General features: G+C 48.2%; 2 protein-coding genes across 5 annotated transcripts in view; both read right to left on the bottom strand.

Moving 5' to 3' along the window:
- Positions 1–1,299, bottom strand: part of LOC310683814 (oxaloacetate tautomerase fahd2, mitochondrial) — a gene marked incomplete at its 5' end in the record, with an annotated part of 13,305 nt that extends 12,006 nt beyond the window's left edge. Inside the window, one exon of the mRNA XM_083454218.1 lies at positions 1,249–1,299. Within this exon, the coding sequence (XP_083310344.1) occupies positions 1,249–1,299 (51 nt within the window). The remainder of the gene's footprint in view (positions 1–1,248) is intronic.
- A 3,023-nt stretch (positions 1,300–4,322) lies between these two features.
- The window catches only part of KCNIP3 (potassium voltage-gated channel interacting protein 3), a 123,054-nt gene continuing 105,763 nt past the window's right edge, over positions 4,323–21,613 (bottom strand). For 3 of the 4 annotated variants that reach the window (XM_083454222.1, XM_083454223.1, XM_083454220.1), the window contains 7 exons: positions 18,616–18,740; positions 14,378–14,447; positions 12,688–12,758; positions 10,443–10,550; positions 9,538–9,642; positions 7,910–7,972; positions 4,323–6,847 (listed from right to left, as the gene is read on the bottom strand). In XM_083454222.1, coding sequence (XP_083310348.1) covers positions 6,800–6,847; positions 7,910–7,972; positions 9,538–9,642; positions 10,443–10,550; positions 12,688–12,758; positions 14,378–14,447; positions 18,616–18,740 — 590 coding nt within the window. In that variant the 3' untranslated portion in view covers positions 4,323–6,799. The remainder of the gene's footprint in view (positions 6,848–7,909; positions 7,973–9,537; positions 9,643–10,442; positions 10,551–12,687; positions 12,759–14,377; positions 14,448–18,615; positions 18,741–21,613) is intronic. The other variant, XM_083454221.1, reaches the window with a different exon arrangement.

The following is a 21,613-nucleotide window of genomic DNA, read 5'->3' as shown; positions in this document are numbered from 1 at the left end:
GGCAGATTTTCTGAAGGGAAGAATATGGGACTACTCGCAGATGTAGGACAGTCTTCACCAACCTGTCCCCCCCCCAAGATGTTGCTGGAACAGAGCGTCCATCAGCCCCAGCTGGAATGGCAGCAATCTGGAGCTGAGCCCATAACACAGAGGCTGGCGGCCAAAACCGTATCCAAGAGCCAGTGTGGCGCCATGACTAGCCCACTAAAGGGGGCTGGACTAGATGTCCCTCAGGGTGTCTCCCAACTCGACCATTCTGATTCTATGGGTCAATCTCCATTCAGCCATGAAGTTCACCAGGTGACCTTGGGCCAGCCGGCCACTTGCTCCCTCTTGGCCCAATCCAGGGGTAGGCAAACTAAGGCCTGAGAGCTGGATCCGGCCCAATCGCCTTCTCAATCTGGCCAGCAGACGGTCCAGGAATCAGCATCTTTTTTACATGAGTAGAATGTGCCCTTTTATTTAAAACGCATCTCTGGTTTTTTGTGGGGAAGAGGAATTCGTTCATTTTAATTTTTTTCCAAAATATAATCCGGCCCCCACAAGGTCTGAGGGACATTGGACCAGCCCGCTGCTGGAGAAGTTTGCTGACCCCTGGTCTAACCCGACCTACTCAAGCAAGGGAGAGAACTCGAGGCGGCGCCTCCTCGGAGGAGGAAAGGCAAGAAAAGAAGCAGATTCCCGGTCTGGGGCTGAAGGGAAGAGCAGGCGCGCCGCGGGGGGCGGTGCCCTTCCTGCTGCCTCCGCCCCCCGCCTCCCCCCGGAGACCCCCAAGAGGAGGAGGGGGGGGCGGTCAGGCGCCTGGAAGAGGTGCGGCGGACCTTCGCTCCCCGGCCTCCAGCCCAGGTAGGCGCGCGGACTACAGCTCCCAGGGGGCAGCGCGGCGGCGGCGGGCTCAGCAGGTGCGCGTGGCCGTAGAAGTATGGAAAGTGGAGAGTGCGCGGCCGAGCCCGCCTGCCGCGAGTTTTCTTCCACGAAGCGCGCTGCACGAAAGGGGGGACGTTCCCCTCCATCTTGCGCGCGGGCTGAGGAGCGGCGTTTCCCGCAGCCCCGCGCTCGCTGCTCCGAGAGGCGGCCGGACTGGAGGTCCCGAACCCCGCGCGCGGCACCTGGGGGCGCCTGCGGGCGAGGAGCCCCGCCCGGGACAAAAGGCTTCTGACCCCTTTGGCGTCCCGAGGCAGCCGGTCCAGGGCGCGGTCCCCCCGCCGCGGAGCCCCCTTGGCCGCCGCAGCAACTGCAGCCCCTCACCTGTCTAGCGGCGCACAGCGACCTCCAGCCAGGGTTTCCTGGTCGGCGCATAAACTGCAACTCCCAGCATGCACCTCGCTCTGTAGGCGGGGCGGGGAAGCTTCCAATGGCGCCTTCAACTTTTTTTTTCTTGGCTGAGGCAGGTTTATCGAGAAGCCGCGGCCCATCGTGTCACCCTCTGATGCCGAGTTACTGTGACGAAGTGTTACTGAACCCCCACATACATGCAGATATACATAGTTTTATTTGTCTGCCGCCTTTCCACAGCTGAAACCATGCTCAAGGCGGCTCACAACATGAAAAAATGCATAACTGCAGCATAACGAAAGTAAAGGTAAAGGGACCCCTGACCGTTAGGTCCAGTCGTGACCAACTCTGGGGTTGCGGCGCTCATCTCGCTTTATTGGCCGAGGGAGCCGGCATACAGCTTCCGGGTCATGTGGCCAGCATGACTAAGCCGCTTCTGGCGAACCAGAGCAGCGCACGGAAATGCTGTTTACCTTCCTGCCGGGGTGGTACCTATTTATCTACTTGCACTTTGACGTGCTTTCAAACTGCTAGGTTGGCAGGAGCAGGGACCGAGCAACGGGAGCTCACCCCGTCATGGGGATTCGAACTGCAGACCTTCTGATCAGCAAGCCCAAGAGGCTCAGTGGTTTAGACCACAGCGCCACCTGTGTCCCCCATTAGTAATATATAAAACATCAAAATATGCGCAACCAAACTGAACTATTTCCACATAAATCACAAAATCCAAAAGAAAGATACAAAAAAAGCAGCACCTCCCTGCAACGAAACAAAAACAAACCAAAAACCCAAACAGCAGCCCAGCCCACCTGAACTGGCACAGCCAGAGCAAAATAAACATCTTCTCTTCTAATGATGGGGTGAGCTTTGTTCCACATGTTAGATTTCTGAATAAAAGAGAAAATATGAGATGGGGCGGAGGGGTGGGGGATGGGGAAAACCTTGTGGGGAGCTACTCCCCCCCCAAAAAAATATGCGGATAACAATGTTCGGAATGGGGGCTTCTAGGCTTCTTCTTGTTGTTGTTTAGTCGTGTCCGACTCTTTGACCCTCTGGACCAGAGCACGTGAGGCACTCCTGTCTTCCACTGCCTCCCGCAGTTTGGTCAGACTCATGTTTGTAGCTTCGAGAACACTGTCCAACCATCTCATCCTCTGTCGTCCCCTTCACCTTGTGCCCTCCATCTTTCCCAGCATCAGGGTCTTTTCCAGGGAGTCTTCTCTTCTCATGAGGTGGCCAAAGTCTTGGAGCCTCAGCTTCAGGATTTGGCCTTCCTCTGAGCACTCAGGGCTGATTTCCTGGAAGCAGCAGCATGAAAGCCTTGCCCTGGTTTGCTCCTCCTTGGGGGCGAGATGAGGAGAGTGTGAGGAGGGAAAAGGAAAAGAAAAAGCGAGAGGCGGTTTCTCCAACCAAGCCAGCAATGTCTTCCATGTAGGAGCAGAGGGGGACATTTGAAGAGGATCCATAACTTGGCAGAGAGAGAGAGCAGCAGCATAGCAGAAATATGGGGGATACAGGACAAACTACAATACAGGACATAGCATTTTACTTTGAAATATGAGACAATGCTGTGTTATACGGAACAGGCGGCAAGCCTAAGCCCCACCCAACACTCACAGTGTACACCATTCTGATGAGCTGTTTGGGGATGTTAACAGTGGGCCACCCTGCAGCAGGGATGGGAGCGTCTTCCTCAGACGTGGTGTCCTCATGCGCTTACTGCCCCCCCCCAATATGGAGATAATAACAATGCCCAAATCACAATATAAGCACGGCAGGGGCGGTCAGGTGGCCTACTTGGGCCATCTCCATCAATGGGGACAGTACAGTGATATTATTTTCTCCATAGTACAGAAAGTACTTGCAGGACAAGAGTCATTCTAGCCACGAAGAAAGGTTGCAGTGACTTTTTAGTACAGAGAAAAGGCAAGTAAGAGGTGAGATGGCAGACGTTCAAAAAATGATTCATGGCATGGAGAAAGCAGAGAAAAGTTTATCTCCTTCTCGCATAACACTAGAACCTGTGGACATCCAATGAAGCAAGTAGGCATCAGTGGTGGCCACCAATCTGGATGACTTTAAAAAGAAGACTGGATAAAGTCATAGAGGAGAAGGCTATTGATGGGTTCATAGCCAGGATGGCTCTGCTCTGCCTCCACAACTGGAGGCAATAATGCTTCTGAATACCAGTTGCTGGAAACCACAGGCGGAGGATGAGTGCTCTTGTGCTCTGGTCCTGTCTGCAGGTTTCTTGGTCCCTAAGAATCCAGCTGCTTCACCAGGTTTAATGTTTAATTTAAAAATTAAAGTAAAATGGACGATTGCTAGAATGTGCAATGGCCCCAACCGGGTGCAGTTACATGCACTTATGACTTCAATCCCATACTGTTATGAGTACAATACTTGCTTGGGAGTAAGCTCAGTGCGATTCATTTGTGAGTAAACATGCCCAAGAGTTTAGCGCTTTGTTTCACCGAAATCAGGATTAAACATGCCCAGCTCTCCTGAACTGCTATAACCAAATGAGACCAAAAGTGCAACTCTGCTATCTCAGCCATAATGTCCTTGCGGCATTTTCTTTGCCCAAGTTGGGTATCAGACCATTGGTCCATCCAGCTCAGTACTGTCTACACTGACTGGCAGCAGCTCTCCAGGGTTTCAGAGGGAACATTGCCAGGAGATGCCAGGGACTGAACCTGCGGTCTTCTGCATACAAGGCAGATGATCTACTATTGAGCTATGGTCCTTCTCACCTATCACTCCAAGAGCACCTGGACATTTCTTCCACAACTGCTTACACACACACATACTTCCATCACTCAGAAGCTGTTCAATCCTTACCCATTCAGTGGTTTCTTTGTGGTCCTCCAGATGTTGCACTCCAACTCCCCCCATCTCCAGCCAGGATGGCCAATGATCAGGGATGGCAGGAGGTGCAGTTCAAGAACATCTGGATGGCATCACATTGGGTGACACTGGTTTGCTGGAACAAAATGTAAGGGCATCTCAGCAACCCTAGAGAAATACGATGGGCTGAAACTCCTTGGTCTTTTTTGATGCTTATTTTATTAAAATATACAGTGACTGAATATCAAGTAGTTACAGAGAACAAGAACCAGCGACTGTCTCCCCATATTGTGCTGTGAAAGGAGGTTTAGGAGATGCTGGAATGAAAGGCTAGTGGGACATGCGGCCATTCCTTATACTGTACATATGTCAGGAAGCATTGAGTACAAACTCACAACATCCTGAGAGGGATCTGGGGTGTGGGTGGGAGAGGACAAGGGAACCACACTTTGTAGCCTGGTTGGCAATGGGAGACCCTGTCTTGCCCAAGGCAATCAGAGCAGGGAGATTGTGTATTGGGCTCTCCTTCTTTGGAGGTTTTGAAGCAGAGACTGGATGGCCATCTGCAATGGATGCTTTAGCTGAGATTCCTGCATCGCAGGGGGTTGGACTAGATGACCCTCAAGGTCCCTTCCAACTCTATGATTCTATGAGTCTGTGTGTGACGGGGAGCAATACTGTAGCCATCTGCGTCTGGAGAGAACAAGAAGAGAAATATGAAATGGACATTGCAATGTGTAGGGCCAAGTCCTTTTTGAAGTGCTGAGTCTGGTCACATTTTGGGTTTATGGCACGGATGGTGGTTTTCTTAGGGACGCTCATGAAATCTCCCCCTCTGGGTTTGACATCCCAGATTCCCTGATCTGGTTTCTGGAATAAGCAATCAGTCATTCTGAATTTTTGATTCCTGAGCTTTGTACAGACTCCTGCAAAGCCAGAGTTTGCTGCAAGTTCCACTTCAGGTATTTTCCTTTCCTATGCAAATTACTAATGGACATCAGTGTTTTGATTAAATTGCACCACAAAATGGAATTGTAATGTGATCACATCAGGACTCACTTTCCTTTTGTTTTGCACTGTGATTTGATCAGTGCAAATATGTGCTGGTGTATATCAGTAACTTGTAAGAGAAGGGTACAAATGCAAAGCGAAAAGTAATGGTAGAATCCCTAAATTAAACCAAGAGGCAGGCAGAGATGTGGAACAAGAATGGAAATGGGAGCGGGGGGGTCAACCCATCTCTGCTTTTCAAATTTCTGCAATCCCTGGACTTCCTCATTAAGGGAGAGGAAGGTCAAGAAAGGGCAGTCAGGATTTTCTGAATGGCAGCTTGCTCAACATTCCCGATCTCTCTGTGCCATGCTTATTACAAAGCATTCTGGGACACCTTCCAGGCTGCATTTTACATGACCTGTGAAATGTATCCCAACCACCTGCATAAATGGTGTCTATGCCCTAGAATGCATCCAAGAGCCCTCTGCAAATGCCCAGGAGCTATGGAGCAGACCAATGTGGAAAACATCTCTGGTGGGACCACTTGCATATGCTGTGTATACCCACTGCCTTTAAAGCACATTCGAAGGACATTCCCTCAAAGAATTATGGGCACTGTTGTCAAGAGTTGCTGGGAACTGTAACTCTGGGAAGAGCAAACTCAGAATTCTTTGAGGGAAAGAATATGCTTTGAATTTGCTTTAAAGGTTGTGTGTATATACGCAGCAGAAGAGGCATGTGGGCCGTAACAAGCCAAATACAAGGCCAAGGACTTTAAAGTCTATACCATCCTTCTGCTTTCCATGAGAATATGTCAGCCCAGCACTGGCTAGCGGAGATCAGGATCCAAGGACTTGCCTGCAGTGGTGCAACTCTGCAGAGCTCACACACATCCAGAGAGCTCTGCTGCTGCTGCTGCTGCTCTTGCACACTTCCCAACAGCCCCTGCAGGCCACAGTCCGTCAGGAGTCAGGGTTTCCATAGCGACTTGGGCATCCTGTCCCTCTCACTTCAGCTGAAGGGAGAGTGGAGGGCGGGGGAAATGTGAAATGCAGAATATGGAGCAGGAGGGCCCAGCTGGGGGGTGGGAGGGGGCAGAGATGGCCCCCCATGAGGGATGGCGGGTGTGCAAAACGGTAGTTCCCTATTCAAGGCTGGCTGAAATGAACAGCAGCTGTGCAAAAGCACAACTCTGAAGGGGAAAACGGCCCTATTCAAGTACTGAAGGATTTGGTGTTTGAGAAATGGAGCTCAATAAATTTGGGGGAGGAGAAGTGCTGCCATTCACTCTCAGAAAAGCAGAATCCTTCTCCAATATGCTGCTAGAAAAATATCTTTCCCTGGGCCGACGAGGCATCTCTTCTCTCGGAGCAATTCCCTGCTGTGCCAGAGATTCCTGTAAGAGCCCAGTCACTCCCCCCCCGCCCCTCCCCCCGCAATCCCTCGGCTCCTAGACATTCAGTTGTGAGCATCCAGCAAATCTTGCAAGCAAACAGCATCTCTTTCCCTTTTTGTCTTTTATTTCCCCCCACCCTGAAATATAAAAAGAGTTTTTTGGTTGTTTTCTTTGTTTCCTCGGAAAGACGTGTGTGCTTCACAAGAAAGATGGACAGGTCTGTCCAAGTGCAGGCCAAGGAGGCAGGTGGGGCGGGAGAGACGTGGTGGGATCCCTGGCGGTGGCGCCCTAGATGACGTTCTCAAACAGTTGCATGGAGGTCATGATGTTCTCATCCTGGTGCAGGGAGACAGAGAGAGAGGAGGTCTGAGTGACTGACTAGGAGCCCAAGAAAAGCACCTGCTGGGTGAGGCCGGCAGCCCATCCAGTTGAGCTTCCTGCTCTCACAGGCGCTGACCAGATGTCCCCATGGGGAGCCTGCCAGCTGGGAACAAGCACAATAGCAGCACTGCTCAGAGACGAGGCGGGGATGAAAAATGTGAACAAAGTTCATCATCTTTAGGCTTATCCTAGAGGAATTCCCAAACTTCATGGAGAAATACATTACACCCTCATTAAAGATTCTGATAAGGAAGCCCAAAGCACTCATCTACACAGAGGAGGGTGCCCAGTGCCACCCTGCAGGATTCATTGCTGTGGCCTTAGCATCTTCAATCAGCCTCTGATGGGGATGGGTACTTCTGCTTGTCTCTGCAACAGGTCTGACTAGATGGCTCAATAATTTTCAGTGCAAAGAGGCAGCAGAATCAGAGGAGGCTGCTTGCTACATCTCTGCTTAAGTCACTGATCTGGGCTTATATCCACAAACCAGGAGGCAAATCCAGATCAGTGACTCATGCAGTGGGCAAGCCTTACACAAAGAGGGAAAGTGTGTCCCTCCAATCTTAATTCCGCAATAAATGTGCCAGCTCTCTGACATTCTGGAAACACTGTGATAATGGAAGATCATGGAGTTATAGTTGAATCCAGCGATTATTTCCTCAACAAGTATGATGGCTGAGTTTCCTCTGGTGGGCATGCATGAGCCATGGGCAGTGCCTATTGGATGGTGTCCGTGACAACCATACAAAGCAGCACAACTGCTACATTTCCACTGTCATTTTGAATCAGTTTTGAATTGCCAACACCTCCAAATTAAAAAAATAATAATTTTAAAGTGTTCCCAATGATTTCAGATTTTCATACTCAGCTTGAAAGTGGGTATTTATTGGACCCCTTAAACAGAAGAGCTTTAAACTTTTTAAATAAAAAAAGCACACCGCCCCCACTCCTTTTAAAAAGAGCACCAGGCTGTTGGTCTCTTGCTGCAGGATTCTGTGGGGCTGTTCTTGAGCTCACCTTCTGACAAGTCTCTAGGAACTCCTCCATAGTGACCACGCCATCCTGATTTTTGTCCATTTTCTGAAATGCAAAATGTGCTGTGTGAATAACAGATGCCTGACTCAGATATGCAGAGTCCAGACCCTATAAATGCATTGCCCCACCCTTCTCCTCCCCCAGGGTGTGCAAGCCTGCCTGAGGTGCCTGCAGTGCCCCACCGGACAGTCTATGGAGGGATTCCCTGTCCCCTCTCCTGCAGCTTCAGACCCTGCTTCCACTGGCAGTCTGAATCAGCATCTGCTGTTAAGTCCCAATGTGCTCTGATGGACAGCACTCAAACTTCCATAAGATAACAGCCTCAGTAAACGGCAACCCCCACCCCCAGCTGAGCCTAGTTTTGTTTCCCCAGAATGCTTGCTTCATAAACATGAAGCAGAGACTTACGAAGTCCTTAAGTAAGAACCTGGGGCCTCCACCAGTTATTTATTTATTTATCTGCAGATTTATAAACCACAAAATGTTACTACCAAAGTAATGTGCAGCAAAACAAGATAAAATGCAAAAGATTACAAACTCAGTAAAACAAAAGCAATAAAACCATTTCGAAAACTGTATGTTTATTATTCCATAAAATGACAGGGGAAAGCCTTCTTAAACAAAAAACATCTTCAACCAGTGTCAGAAGGCTTGGTGCTTGGCTAATTTCAGCTGGGCACTGATTCCAGAAGGCTGGAGCTGCAACACTAAAAACCTGGGGGTTGCACGATGAACTCTTTCTTCCCTCCACTCACCTGTCTCCCAGTCTGTCCCAGAGGGTTGTGGGAACCCCCAAACAGATTGGGGGGCATGTAGGGGAAGGAAAGGAGGGCAAGCTCCATTGCACAAAAGGAAGTCCTTGTGTGGATGAGATGACACGGCTGGATGAAACCAGTGCCCTTTTTCTAGAAAAATGGGTGTCTGTGCTCACCATGAAGTTGTTATAAGTGTCACACTTTTAAACTAAAAAAAGAGGTGCCGGTACTGCATACCCTTAAGTACCCCCTGGGGGGGGAGCACTGGATGCAACCCTCAGGGCGGTATCCAGTTAAGGCCGCCTGTCACTGCTAGGATTTCTGCTTGTGCAACTGAACTTCCCTTCCTCTCCTCTCTTTGCAGCCCCCTAAATCTGTTCTAGGAGTTCCCCAGCCCTCCAGAGCACATCTAAAGGTGTGTGGCAGGGATGCTTCATTGAGCAAGCAGAAACCCTTGTGCTGACAGGACACGTTAGTCAGATACTGCCCTCAGTCTCTGGCATGCACAGTAAGTGCAGCTCTGGGGCATGCAGTACCCCAGCTGAGGACTGCAGTTGTCAGGCAGTAATGTCTGGGGTGAGACAGTCCAGTGCCCCTCAGTCTTGGCCAACATGGGCCATGGCCAAGGATGATGGGAGTCGTGGTCCAGATATACCTAGAAGGAAAACACACAGCAGGCGCTTGCGGAGAATTGCACCATCCTGCCATGGACTTTTGTGTCTACACAACAGCTTCAGGCACCTGTAACTTCTGTTGCCCCCTGATTTCACCTTGCCTGCTCCTTTTCAGCGCCTCCCAGCTGCTTTCTTGGCTAATCAAGGAATTACCTGCTGCCCGCACCCCCAGTCCCCTTACCTGGAAGAACTTCTCCACGTGTTCAATGGGAGCATCTTCCCGCAAGATTGGGTAGGTGTAGCGGCCCATCATGTCATAGATGGACTTCATTATTGCCAACATCTCCTGGCAGAGAAGGACAGCAAAGCTTTCAGAGCAGTCAAGAGGCCGGGTGAAGCCAGCTTTCTCCCCACTCCTTTTCTGTCTTTAGTGGACTCTTTAGTTTGACTGCTCAAAGGCAAGAAGCTTAAGAGTAATGTAAAGGATTTTTGCACTTCTTAATCAGCCCTGACTTCCAGCCGGGGGAAGAGGCTGTAGCTGAGTGGGTAGAGCATCTAACTTGCATGCAAGAGGCCCCAGATTTAATCCCCAGCATCTCCAAGTAGGGCTGGGAAAGACTCCTCCCTCGAGACCCCCTGCCAGGTAGTGCACACTTTATTGAACTAGATGGACTCAATGGTCTGACTTGAGATAAGGCAGCTTCCTATTTAAACCACCCCTTTCTTCAAACCACAAGGACTGTGGCGCAGTAGGAGAGGATGTGTTTTGCATGCAGAAGGTCCCAGTATCCATCTGAATACCTTGGCCTGATGAAGTATAGAGCTGTGCAAACAAATCAGGATGAATGCTTAATAAATAGGTGTCATCTGAATGAGCCCAGAGCTAAACCCTGAAGAACAGGGACGCTAAAAACTTCATACTACCAAGAAGGACAGTTTTAACAAATCATCCCCAAAGGCAAAGATGGGACAACACAGGACAACGCTTTACCAGGGACAGACAAGGTTTATGTTGTAAGTAAGGACAGTAGAGACATATTAAAAGGTAGCCTCAAGGATGCCAGAGCACAAGCACAAGCTCTCTCTCTCTCTCTCTCTCTCTCTCTCTCTCTCTCTCACACACACACACACACACACACAACTCACCTCCTTGGTGATATAGCCATCCTTGTTGATGTCATAAAGGTTGAATGCCCACTTGAGCTTCTCATGCACCGTCCCACGCAACAAGATGGAGAGGCCAATGACAAAATCCTGCAAGAGAGGAAGGGGCAGAGCAATTGGGTATCCCATGGTGTAGCTCCCATGAAAAGAGCACACCTTCCCTCCACTCTCAGGCAGCCACTTCCAGCCAAATAGGACGTAATAGGAACATAGGAAGCTGCCTTATGCTGATTGATTTGAGTTTGGTCCTTTGGTCCAGCTAGCTGCCCAGTGTTTTCTAGGGATGGCTCCAAGAGGTTTTTCATATGCCCTGCCACTTTCCCCAGGAAAACCTGCTGTTTATCACTGAATCAGAAGAAGCATCAATCCACAGGAAACCCAAATGACATTCAGTGGCAAACAGCAGGATTCCCAGGAAAAGCAGGGGGGCAAATGTAAAACCTCTCGGACCCACAGAACAAGCACAGAACAAACAGAAGTGTGGACAAGCCCTTCAAGTGGCTGCCCAGGGATCCAGACAGGGAGTTTCTCCCAATTCTACCTGGAGATGCTGGGGACTGAACCTGGGACCTTCTGCATGCAGGGCAGATGCTCTACAACTGAGCTACAGCCTTTTCATGCAGTGCCTTTGTAATGCGTGTACTGTGTATAATCTGCAAAGCCTCAGGACCTCCCCGACGATGCTGGAACTCTCCCTGCTTCTCTGAAATTTGCTACGTCTGTGAATTTCCTTAAGGCCAATTAAGGCTTTTCTACTGCAGATTCAAGAGCGGTTTTTATGCTGACACCTTCCAACTCTGTGTTGCATCCAATGTTATTCATACTTGGAGTAGACCCATTGGAAGCAATGTACACAACTAATAGTTGTTAACTATATGTTGTTGCTGTTGGCATTGTCTGTCTCAAGAGACAATGGAGTGTGCCTCCATCAATCCGCTTTGCTAGCAGCACCAAAGTGACCTCCCTGGGGTGCAAGCCTGGGAGAACCTGGCCGTCCCAGATGACAAGACCCCCCCCCCAGCCTCGCTGATGTGGTCCAAAGGAAAGCAGAGCAAGATGTTTGGCACCAGCTTGGCTGCAGGAGTTGCCGGAAGGTGCCATCCAACTGTCGTTGGATTTGTGTAGGATTTACTCCTTAGCCTTTTCTTCTCTTGAAGATACCCCGCAAGGCAATGAAGGTTTAGGACAAGAGTTTCCTTTCTCCTAAAGGGCTACCTTAAGGGATCTTGCTCAAGCCCCTCTGCCGCAAAATTGGGAGCTGGCACTGGCAAAGGAAGCATGCAGGGGATATACTGACCCCAGAGCAGGGGAGACCAACAGAATGCTCCCATGTGCCTGCATGCACTATGGCGCCTGTGAAAGGTTTCATCCATTCTGAACAGAGGAGAGGTGCACACAGCTTCTCTTTCTCAGCAAGTGCAGCAGTAGATAATGTGGGTGCCATGCTCCCATTGATGGGGCAGCTGGTGTGTCGGGGGGGGGCATCCCCTCACCATTTTGTGGTCCTGCCTCTTTTTCTGATCTTGCCATTATGCAGAGCCCCTGTAGCTGCCATTTTGTGCCTTGCACCCACAGCACTTTGTCAAAATTCCAAATGTGCCCACTGCTCCAAAAGGTTGCCAACTGCTGCTGAACCTGTGCCTCTTTGCTCTGTACTTCCCCCTTCACACCCCCCTTCAGTCCTGGTGAATATGGTGCATCGGCTGAAGGCATATCCTCCAACATTTTCATTCCCCAAATCAGGACATCAGAAGGGATACGCTTTCTGGTCCAGCTCTCTGATCTCAGCAGGGTTCTTTTGGTCTGGGGCAAGGACTCACACCAAAGTGCAGGACTGAAAAAGGGACATTCTGGGATGCAAACAGAAGCTGGGATTCTGGATGTCCCGCTTAAAATGGAACACTTGTGGGGTATGTTTGAGGCTGGGAAATGGCACCCAAGAAAGCACCATTTGCATTTTCCCCACAGAGCAACAGCCTGCAGATTAAGAGAATACCTGTTCACTCTTACTTTCGCCTCTGGGAAACAGGCTTGGCAGGGTTTTGTACCCAACCCAAAACCTCTTTGAGCAAGGTGATGTTCAGCAAAAGAATTGTTGGCGTGTAGATCGCGAGAAGAGAGGCCTTCCCCACCTGTCCCATTGCTTCCAACCAATTTTACCTCCCAAATGGTTCACCAAGGACTCCCTGGAGCCACAACCCAAGGAAGAGAGAGAAGAGCACTTTACCTCGAAGCGGATGGCTCCATTCCGGTCCACATCAAAGGCATTGAACAGGAAATGCGCGTACATGGTGGCATCTGCAGAGGGAACAGCAGAAGCAGGTGGGCTACAGGGGCTTGTGGGGTCTTGCTTATTCACTCTGCCTACGAAGCAGGAACACAGGAAGGTGCTGGATACTGCCAGGAGGGTTGGTTCATTTAGCTCAGCATGGTGTGAGCCCTCCAGACTTGCTCAACTCCAACTCCCATCATCCTTGATGATGGTTAAGGATGATGGGAGTAGTAGTCCAACAACTCGCTGGCTGGGCTTGATGGGAGCCAGAGTCCAGCGACATCTAGGGGGCCACAGATCTTTCTCAATCCTAGTCAGTGCTGATGGGCGGGGGCTCTTCAGGGGCTTCCCAGCCTGGGGACTGAACCCGACCCCTTCTGCATGCAAACATGTGTTCTAGCACTGAGTGACGGCCCTTCCCTGGCTCACACATCTTGGCAGCAGGAAAGGACCTGCTTCACAGAAACATCTTTCTCTTGGGCAAGATGGAATAGCACCTGTGAAGGAACCACATTATTTGCCCGGCCACCACACAAGTTGCTGGAGCAATGTCCCCATGTTGCTGAGGACATCTATCCATGTCCTGCATTTATTTTGAGGACTCAAGATGACATCCATGGGATTTTTTTTATAATCACATTTTTATCATCACAGCAATCCTGAGGTTAAGTTGGGACGAACTCAGAGGCTGTGAAAATGAACGAAGGATTAACATCGGATTGATTTATGGGAATCACCTGGAATAATTAAGAAAGCAGTGCAAAAGTGAGATGATGGCAATCCTCCAACCTCAGAGCATGGGAAGTCAAACAAAGATATATGATTTGGCTTAATATTTGGATTGTTTGATTGTTTTATAATTTGGAATGCTTTTAATGTTGACTTTATTGGATTGTTAAATTGGGAAACTTAATAAATATTATTTAAAAATAATAATCCTGAGGTTAAGTTGTGCATGAGAGAGAAAGGATTTGAACCCAAGTTTCACTGGTCTTGGCCATGCTTCTAAGGGTATAGGCACAATTACATCCACGTGGGCCCTGAAATGGTAGTTCTGAGAGAAGGCTGGGGATAGCGTACAAATAATTCTGTGCATCCTCATCAAATTACAATTACTCAAACTTTATATACAAATCTGTGTCCTATAATTTTGGTGTTACATTTCTGCTTTTTTTGGCAATGCTTAAGTGGCCACCTTAGTTATGGAGCTAAGAATGCTGACAATTTCTAGCACACATATAACCACCCCCTAATAAAACTACAGTTCCCAGAATTCTCTGGGGGAATTAAACTGGTTTGATGGTTATTCAAGTTCTGCTTAGGTACCTGGGTATTTTTACCATAGGAATCCACCCACATCCTTGCCATGTTCACCTGCCTTCACCAGCCAATACAGGCAGCAATACATATTTGGATGTATATGTAGCAGACTTTGCCAACCTGGTAGGCTGATGGGAGTTGTAGTCCATAACACCTGGAGCGCACCAGGCTGGCAGAGGCACAGCATTAGAAGTTGGCTAGGCATTCTTGCTTTTGCATGGACTGCCGTTCTGGGGAAAAGCTTTGTGGCAGCATCACTCTTGCAGGGGGCTCAGTGCCTTAACCCAAATAGCAGCTGAAAGGAAGACATCAGTCCCAGACTCACCTCCCTGCGGGAAGAACTGAGCATAGATCAGTTTGAAGGTCTCTTCATCCACCAAGCCGCTGGGGCACTCCTATCAATGCAAGGCAGAAGGAAGTTACCCTCTGGAGGTTCATCCACTGGCCACTTGGAAACAAGTGTTCCCAGCAAATAGCAGCAAAGCCTCACTCAGGTCCCATGTGCACTTCCACCCCAAGCCTCACTTTCTGTTATGGCCCAACATCTGACCCAAAACAAAAATCACAAGACCATCCTCAACCAAATTAGGTGGCCCCACAGAGTCGACTCCATCACGTCTTAAAGAACCACATGCCAGGAGCAGGCAGAACCAGAGCTAGGTGTAGCTAGAGAGAGAAAAGGGCATTGAGTGAACCAATATGGAATAAAGATAATTTCCCCATGAGTACATTAGAATTTTCAATCCTATGCAGGTCTACTCAGAATTAAGCCTGATTGGATTTGACAGGGTTGCTCTTAAATTAGTATACAGAAGGTCCTTACAACAGACGAATCCAGCTACTGGATTCTAACTTTAGTACACCACACACAGACACATATATTGCAAATGTAGCATTGCAGAAGCATCCCACTTGGTTTTTAGAAAGCTGAGGGAGGGAACTTACTTTCCCCAAGCCATAGAAGCAGGTAAAAAGTTTTTTAAAAATGTAATAAAAAGGCAGACAGGGCTTTTTTTAAATCCAGGGAAATTGAGGATATTAACAGGAAGAAAGGAACTAGTCTCTGACAGAATGGAAGAATGTGGGACTTCAAGAAGCATCAGGGGCCACATATGTCTTATGAGTACACATAAAGCTTTGCTCTAATTTGTCCTCAAACTCAGTAATGCGTAATTTGCACACACACAGAGTTAGACACCCACTGTGACTCACTCTTGTTTCTGCAGAGAGCTGTGAATGCACAACGCAGAATGCAGGAAGCTGCCTTATACTTTGTCAGACTGACTGCAGGGGCAGGTTTCACGCAGGACATGTTTCCCAGCCCTACCCTGGCAGTGGCAGCAGGGACTGAGCCTGGGGCCTTCTGCATGCCAAGCACTGAGCTGCAGTCCTTCCTGGAGGAAGCGGCCTTGTTTACCGAGTCAGATGACTGGTCTAACTCAATATTCTCAGCAGCGATAGCGTTTCAGACAGGGAGTCTCTCCCAATCCCACCTGGAGATGCTGCTGGGACTGAACCTGGGACCTTCTGTATGCAAAGCAGACGCTCTTCCACTGAGCTATGGCCCTTCCCGCTAAACCAGCTCCAAAATGAGAGCTGCAGGCATCCTGACTTCCACTTGTCTTCTGGCCACCTTTCATTTTTGCTGGCCCAGCTCCTGTGCCTTTAACAACAGCCTGATACACAGGAAATAAAGCAAGCAAGCAGGTGTAGACATTTATTTATAAAGAGATGAGGAAAGTGCCCACCTGCAAAATTTCTGCATGCCAGACTGTTAAGGCAGAGGAGACCCACTTCCCAGTGCTGTTTGGTCCTGGGTGTGGGATTAGCAGGTCTCATGGGAAACACAAGATCCTGGCGTGAAAGTGTCACCATCACATGGTTCCTGGGGAGTGGGGCTGCAAGCCTGCCCTTCCTGATGCAGACTTGCAGCCCCACCTCCAGGCCCCCAGGAATTAGCATGGCCACCTATGGCAGGCATGGGCATAGTCAGGATATATGTTGGGGGGCAGGCTTCATGTTATGGGGGGCAGAACCTCAGTTAAGTATTTTTATTGAATTACTTGATTTGGGGGGCAGCTGCCCCCCTTAGCCACACCCATGACAGCAGGGATAAATAAGGTGCTGCCCTCCTTTGCTCTGGACTATAGCCATTGGGCATGCTGGCTGGGCCTGGTGGGAGCTAAGAGTCCAACAACATCTGGAGGATGCCACCCTGATCTATGGAGAAGAAGGCAGTACAGGATTCCACATGACCAGAATGACACCTTCATGTGGAAGTTTATGTGCTATCTGCCACATGTGTATAGACTTTGGGTGAATCTATACACAGGAATAAATGCTATAAAGAAGTCAGAAATTAGATCATTATAACAAAAGAAAAAAAAAACCCTATGGAAAATCACGTATAAACAAAATTTCTGCTCTCTGGCACCATCTGGTGCTACATGTTTATAACGCATTCAAATCCTGGTTTTTTACTTATGTAGCTGAGTCCCCTGTTTCTTCCAGGCAACCTTGCTAATGCATGGGCATCTGTGAGGTGGGGCCAGACAGTCTTGAGCAGGGGTTGCCAGCCTTTTTTCTCACGGGCACATTTGCAATCCCGATAAATTGTTGAGGGCCCACTGCACACACCACAACTAAACACACATGGCTACCTACTCTATTGTGAACAACAGAAGGCTTAAGCAAGGGGTGTGTCCCTGTGAGCACCATAAAAAAAAACAACCTGTGGGAACCACACTGGTGACTCCAGGTCTTCAGTAAGTCATGTACACTCACACCAGGAAGCTGAGTGGGGTTAAGAACATAAGGCAAGTCTGCTGGATCAAGCCCAAAGTGGCCCATCTTGTCCAGCATCCTGTTTGCACAGTGGCCAACCAGATGCCGGTGGGAATCCTTTGAGCAGGACACGAGAGCATGAGCACTCTGCCCACAGGTGAGTCCCAGGGCCTGGTATTGGCATTGCTGTCTCCTCCTGTGGAGGCAGGACATAGTCATCATGGTCTAGGAACACATGATGATGATGATGATGATGATGATGATGATGATGATGCATACCACCCTATACCCACAGGTCTCAGGGTGGTTACAACTTAAAATCACAATATAAAAACACACAACACATAATCAAAATAAAAACAAAAACAACTCAACAACTCTCTCTCTCCCCCCCCACCCCCGTATTAAAAGGGCATTGGGTGTGAATGAGCGAAAGGCCTGGTTAAAGAGGAATGTTTTTGGCTGGTGCCTAAAGGTGTATAATGAAGGCGGCAGGCAAACCTCCCAGGGGAGAGCATTCCACAGACAGGGGGCCACTGCAGAAAAGGCCTGTTCTCATGTTGCCATCCTCTGGACCTCTCTTGGAGAAGGGCCTCAGAAGATTATCTCCTTGAGGCATTGCATTCCTGAGCCATTTAATAGCCTTATCCTCCTTGTTTTTGTCTAATCTTCTTTGAAGCCATCTAAGATGGTGGTCATCACTGTGGGAGCGAGTTCCGTGTGTTGCATGAGCAACTAAGTTATAGGATCTGACTGCCGAGGTGAAGGGAAGCTGGGGGCTTTGTTTTTTACTTGGGGTGCAAGAAGGCCTTGCAGTCAAATTCAAGTGTCATGAATTCAGAGGAAGTGGAACGTCAAACCTTCTCCATTAAGCAATACTAAAAAAGTTGCAACATGAAAGTCTGTCTAGAAAATAAAGGCTGTTGATTCATCAGTCAATTCTGAGATGGAGCCCAGTGAAAATGGAATAATATGCACTGGCAGAGAAACAATTAACTTAGTATTTCGATGATGCCCGAGAGCCAAGTATTACAGGAAACAGTGATTAAAGATACATGGAACAAAAGGCAGGGTGGTTTCTTGAAAGGCACTTCGTGCTGAAGCCAAATGACGAGGCTTCTTGGGCAGATCTGCTCAATAATCCAAGTCTCTGCCAAAGCTCCCAGTCTTTCCTCACAGAACTACAGCTCCACAGGGAGAGAAAATCACATCTTTAACTGGTTTAGGTCCATTGGCTAGATTTGTTCTTCTTATGCCTGGATATTGGAGGGACAGGGGAACCTGTAGCCTTCCAGATATTGTTGAACTATAGCTCCTATCATCGCTGACCACCTGCCATGCTGGCTGGTGGGGGCTGATGGGAGATGTAGTCCTACAACCCCTGTGGTGTGCAGGTTAGCAACTCCTACTATAGGGAACTTGATTCTCCCATTCCTGCCAGAAAGAACACTCTTAAGAACTTTTAAACTAAGAACCAGTGCCTGAATTTCCTTTCCCCCCTTCTCCCTCCTAATCCCCTTTCCTTTTGTGCCACATCTTTTAAATTGCAAGCAGAGACTGTCTTGATTATGAAGCTTTGAAAACTGCTTTAGGAGCTCCTTTTCATCCCAAGAGCGGGGTAAAAATACTTATCCAAACAAGATGGCACAAAAACACTGGGACTCTTCAGTGGCCCACCCTGAGAGAAAAATCTGGTCTCCTGAAAAGATGCTCTGAGATTTCCCACGGCTTGGGGAAGTCTGGGAGGGCGCAAGAAGCCAGTGGAAGCTTCCCACTCACGTTCTTGAAGCCTCTATAGAGGGACTGCAGCTCCTTCTTGGTGAACTTGGTCAGAGCCTGGAGCTGGTCCAGCCCTTCTGGCTGATGCCGGATGGTCGAGAGCTCGAGTTCGCTGTCGCTGCTGTCTGCAAAGAGAAGAGGGCCAAACTGAGCACCTGCCCCAAACAGCCCCAGCCCTGCAGACCTGTCAAGAAGAATGCTGCCCAATCGCATCAATCAAACCACTTCCTGATTGACAACGCTTTATCAAAGTAAAACATCCTATGAAGCAGAGAATGTCATCTTCACAGCATCAGAGACACCCCCTGGTGGTCTGGGCATTCTTGCCTTCATGGGATACTTAAGGAAAAAACTACACATTTGTCCACACTGGAAAATGCAAGTAGCACTAAAGAGTGGATTTTCCCTGGGGAAGGAATGGGCAAGGGGAAAACTTTTTGGACCATTCCTAGAAAGTGCGGGCCAAGCGGAAAACCCCCCAGACCAGGGCTTTCTGGGCACAAGACAAGCGGAAGTGTGGACAAGCCCTGAGTCACTGTAAGGTAGCTTGCTATGTTGATGATAGCTCTTTTGGACTACAGATCCCCAAGTCTTCTTTGTCAAAATAGGGAGGTGGGTTTTCACAAAAGCTGACTCTGCAAAATGTGTCTTTGAAATCTTTGTAATCTTTTTTTACAATGTGCTCTTCAATTTCCATTGAAGCTGAAGCACAAGATTTTGTTTTTTTGAGGAGAGTAAAACATTCAGTTTTAACTCTTAACTTACAGCACCTCTGAAATATGCTTTCTCTAAGTCAAATCTCATGAAGTCTTGGGAAACAATAAAAAACTTTTTATCCTGAATATTTTACGAGAAATGTGTAGTCTTAATTGTGGATGTGCACTTGGTTTTCATAATCTCAAACTTAAGTGGGTTGCTTTGGGGATACTTGGGTCTTTCCTGAAACAAAGCGGGAATTCTCTGAATAATCCCTAACAGAATTTGGTTCTTTATGAAGCTTCAGAGCCAATTTGGAGATCTGGAGGGACCCAGACAGCCTGCTTGCGGAGATATATATACACACCCACCCAAGTTCTTCATATAAGAAAGACATCACGATGGAGGGAGGGAGTGTAGTTTTGGTATTGACAGCTTAATCTTCCAAACAGTGCCCTCAATTTTCACGTCCAATCACACTGTTTTGGGGAGAGATTTAGAAGGAACATCCCACCTTGCACCTATTTGAAATTTGACAGGCTTCATCCACTTAGCTAATGTTGTCTATGTCTGGAAATTTCATCCACTTCTGTCAAAAGGTTATACAGTGATTGGCTCAGCCAGTAATTAGCTATTAAGGGTTGATGTGAGATGTATGTACACAAATCTGTCAGTATATACACAGGCAAGGCTTTGGATCAGAGCCCACATAGCAAAAAAAAATGTGGACCCCCCCCCCCCCGGTGAGCACCACTGGTTAAACTGACTCAGCCAGTCTGATCTTTGCATTCTGACCCTACAAACTTCTAAAGAGTCATTTCTGGCAAAAGTCATTTTACCCAAGCATGCAAATGACTACAAGAAGTTCATCAAGCATTAAAAAATAGTCACAATGGGAAAGGGGTATATTATGGGAGTTATGTGTCTCTGTTGTTTACTTTGAGCGGGGGGGTGGTTTGCACATGCTTAACTTTCCTTGTCTTACTAGGCACCAGGGAATTGGGGAATGTGAGTTGGAGGGGACTGGCTCTGCGAACACAGCGGCTGCTGCTGCTGTCATGTGGCCTCAAAGAGTTTTCAAACTGAGTCATAATAAGTTTTTCCATTAAATCAAGGTCAAAACAGCTCATTTTCCTAAGTGTAACTAATGGAAAGCAAAAAGAGTTTGACCTGCAGAATCTCTCTCAATCTCTTTTATTAGCAGATCAATTTTATTAGCAAACCCAGGCAGTTCAGGGAGGTGGAGTGGGCAGGGTTTACCTTCGAGAAAAAGAGATGCCAGGGATTCAGGTAAGTCAAGAAACTTGACCCTCTGGCCTGGAAACTGTTCACTCTGTCATGAGATTAATGTACTCTGCACATGCTCAAGGACCATTCACACTTGGTCCACTACTCACTATGCGCTGCAACTGAAAACTGATGCCAGGGAGAGATTGAGGTACAAATTAAGTCCTGGTAATTATTTTTTAAATCACAAGGAGGGAATAGAGCGCCTTAAGGTCCTGGGTGTGTCTGTGGTGAGATACAGCCTTGTTTTCAGGGCAAGAGACAGCATGGAGTGGTGCTTAGAATGTCAGACTGGGAGGACCAGGGAAACCCAGATTCAAATCCTCTTTCGCCCACGAAGGCTGTTGTAGTAATAAAATTGAGGTGGAGGAGAACCATGTAAACCAACCACAGCTCCTTGAGCAACAGCAGGATAAAAATGTAGGAATTGGCTGAAGTGGCAGGTGTGGGTGCTCATTAAAACTGGGGAAAGTGGGAGGCAGAAAGATCTGACCCCATGAGCACAATCCAGGAAGCACTTCTGCTGCACAATGCCCTTGAAATGAATGGTAGTTAACTCTTAAGATGCACAGACATTGGAAACTATTGTAATTAGGTTTATAGCTGAAAATGTTTGGCAAATTTTAGATGAATGTGAACAGTAACCTCCCCACGCCACACCACCCTGTTCCAATTTATACAAATGAAAACATATTTAAGAATTAAGAATAACAACAACAAAAAAATGAAATTTGAAAGGTTAATTGGGAATACATTTTTTTGGGGGGGGGGGAGCCCTCACCAAATTATCTATCAAATATTAACTAACGAAAGTGGGAGAGTGAAGCACAGGCACATTGTACAGTTCTGGAGCCCCGTTCACATCCAGAAGCGAGCGCAACCCGTGTCTCCGCGTGTGGCGATTCACCACTTCTGCGCATGCACGTGATGTCATTAGCAGAGATTTAAAATCACAAAACATGCAGCAAACTAAAGCATGGAAATATAGGCTGCTAGACTTTTAAAATATGTGCCC

Source organism: Podarcis tiliguerta (assembly GCF_965153285.1).
Source record: "Podarcis tiliguerta genome assembly, chromosome: 8".
Lineage (NCBI taxonomy): Eukaryota > Metazoa > Chordata > Lepidosauria > Squamata > Lacertidae > Podarcis > Podarcis tiliguerta.
The sequence above is the reverse complement of the archived record's forward strand: the minus strand, read 5'-3'. Positions and strand labels throughout refer to the sequence as shown.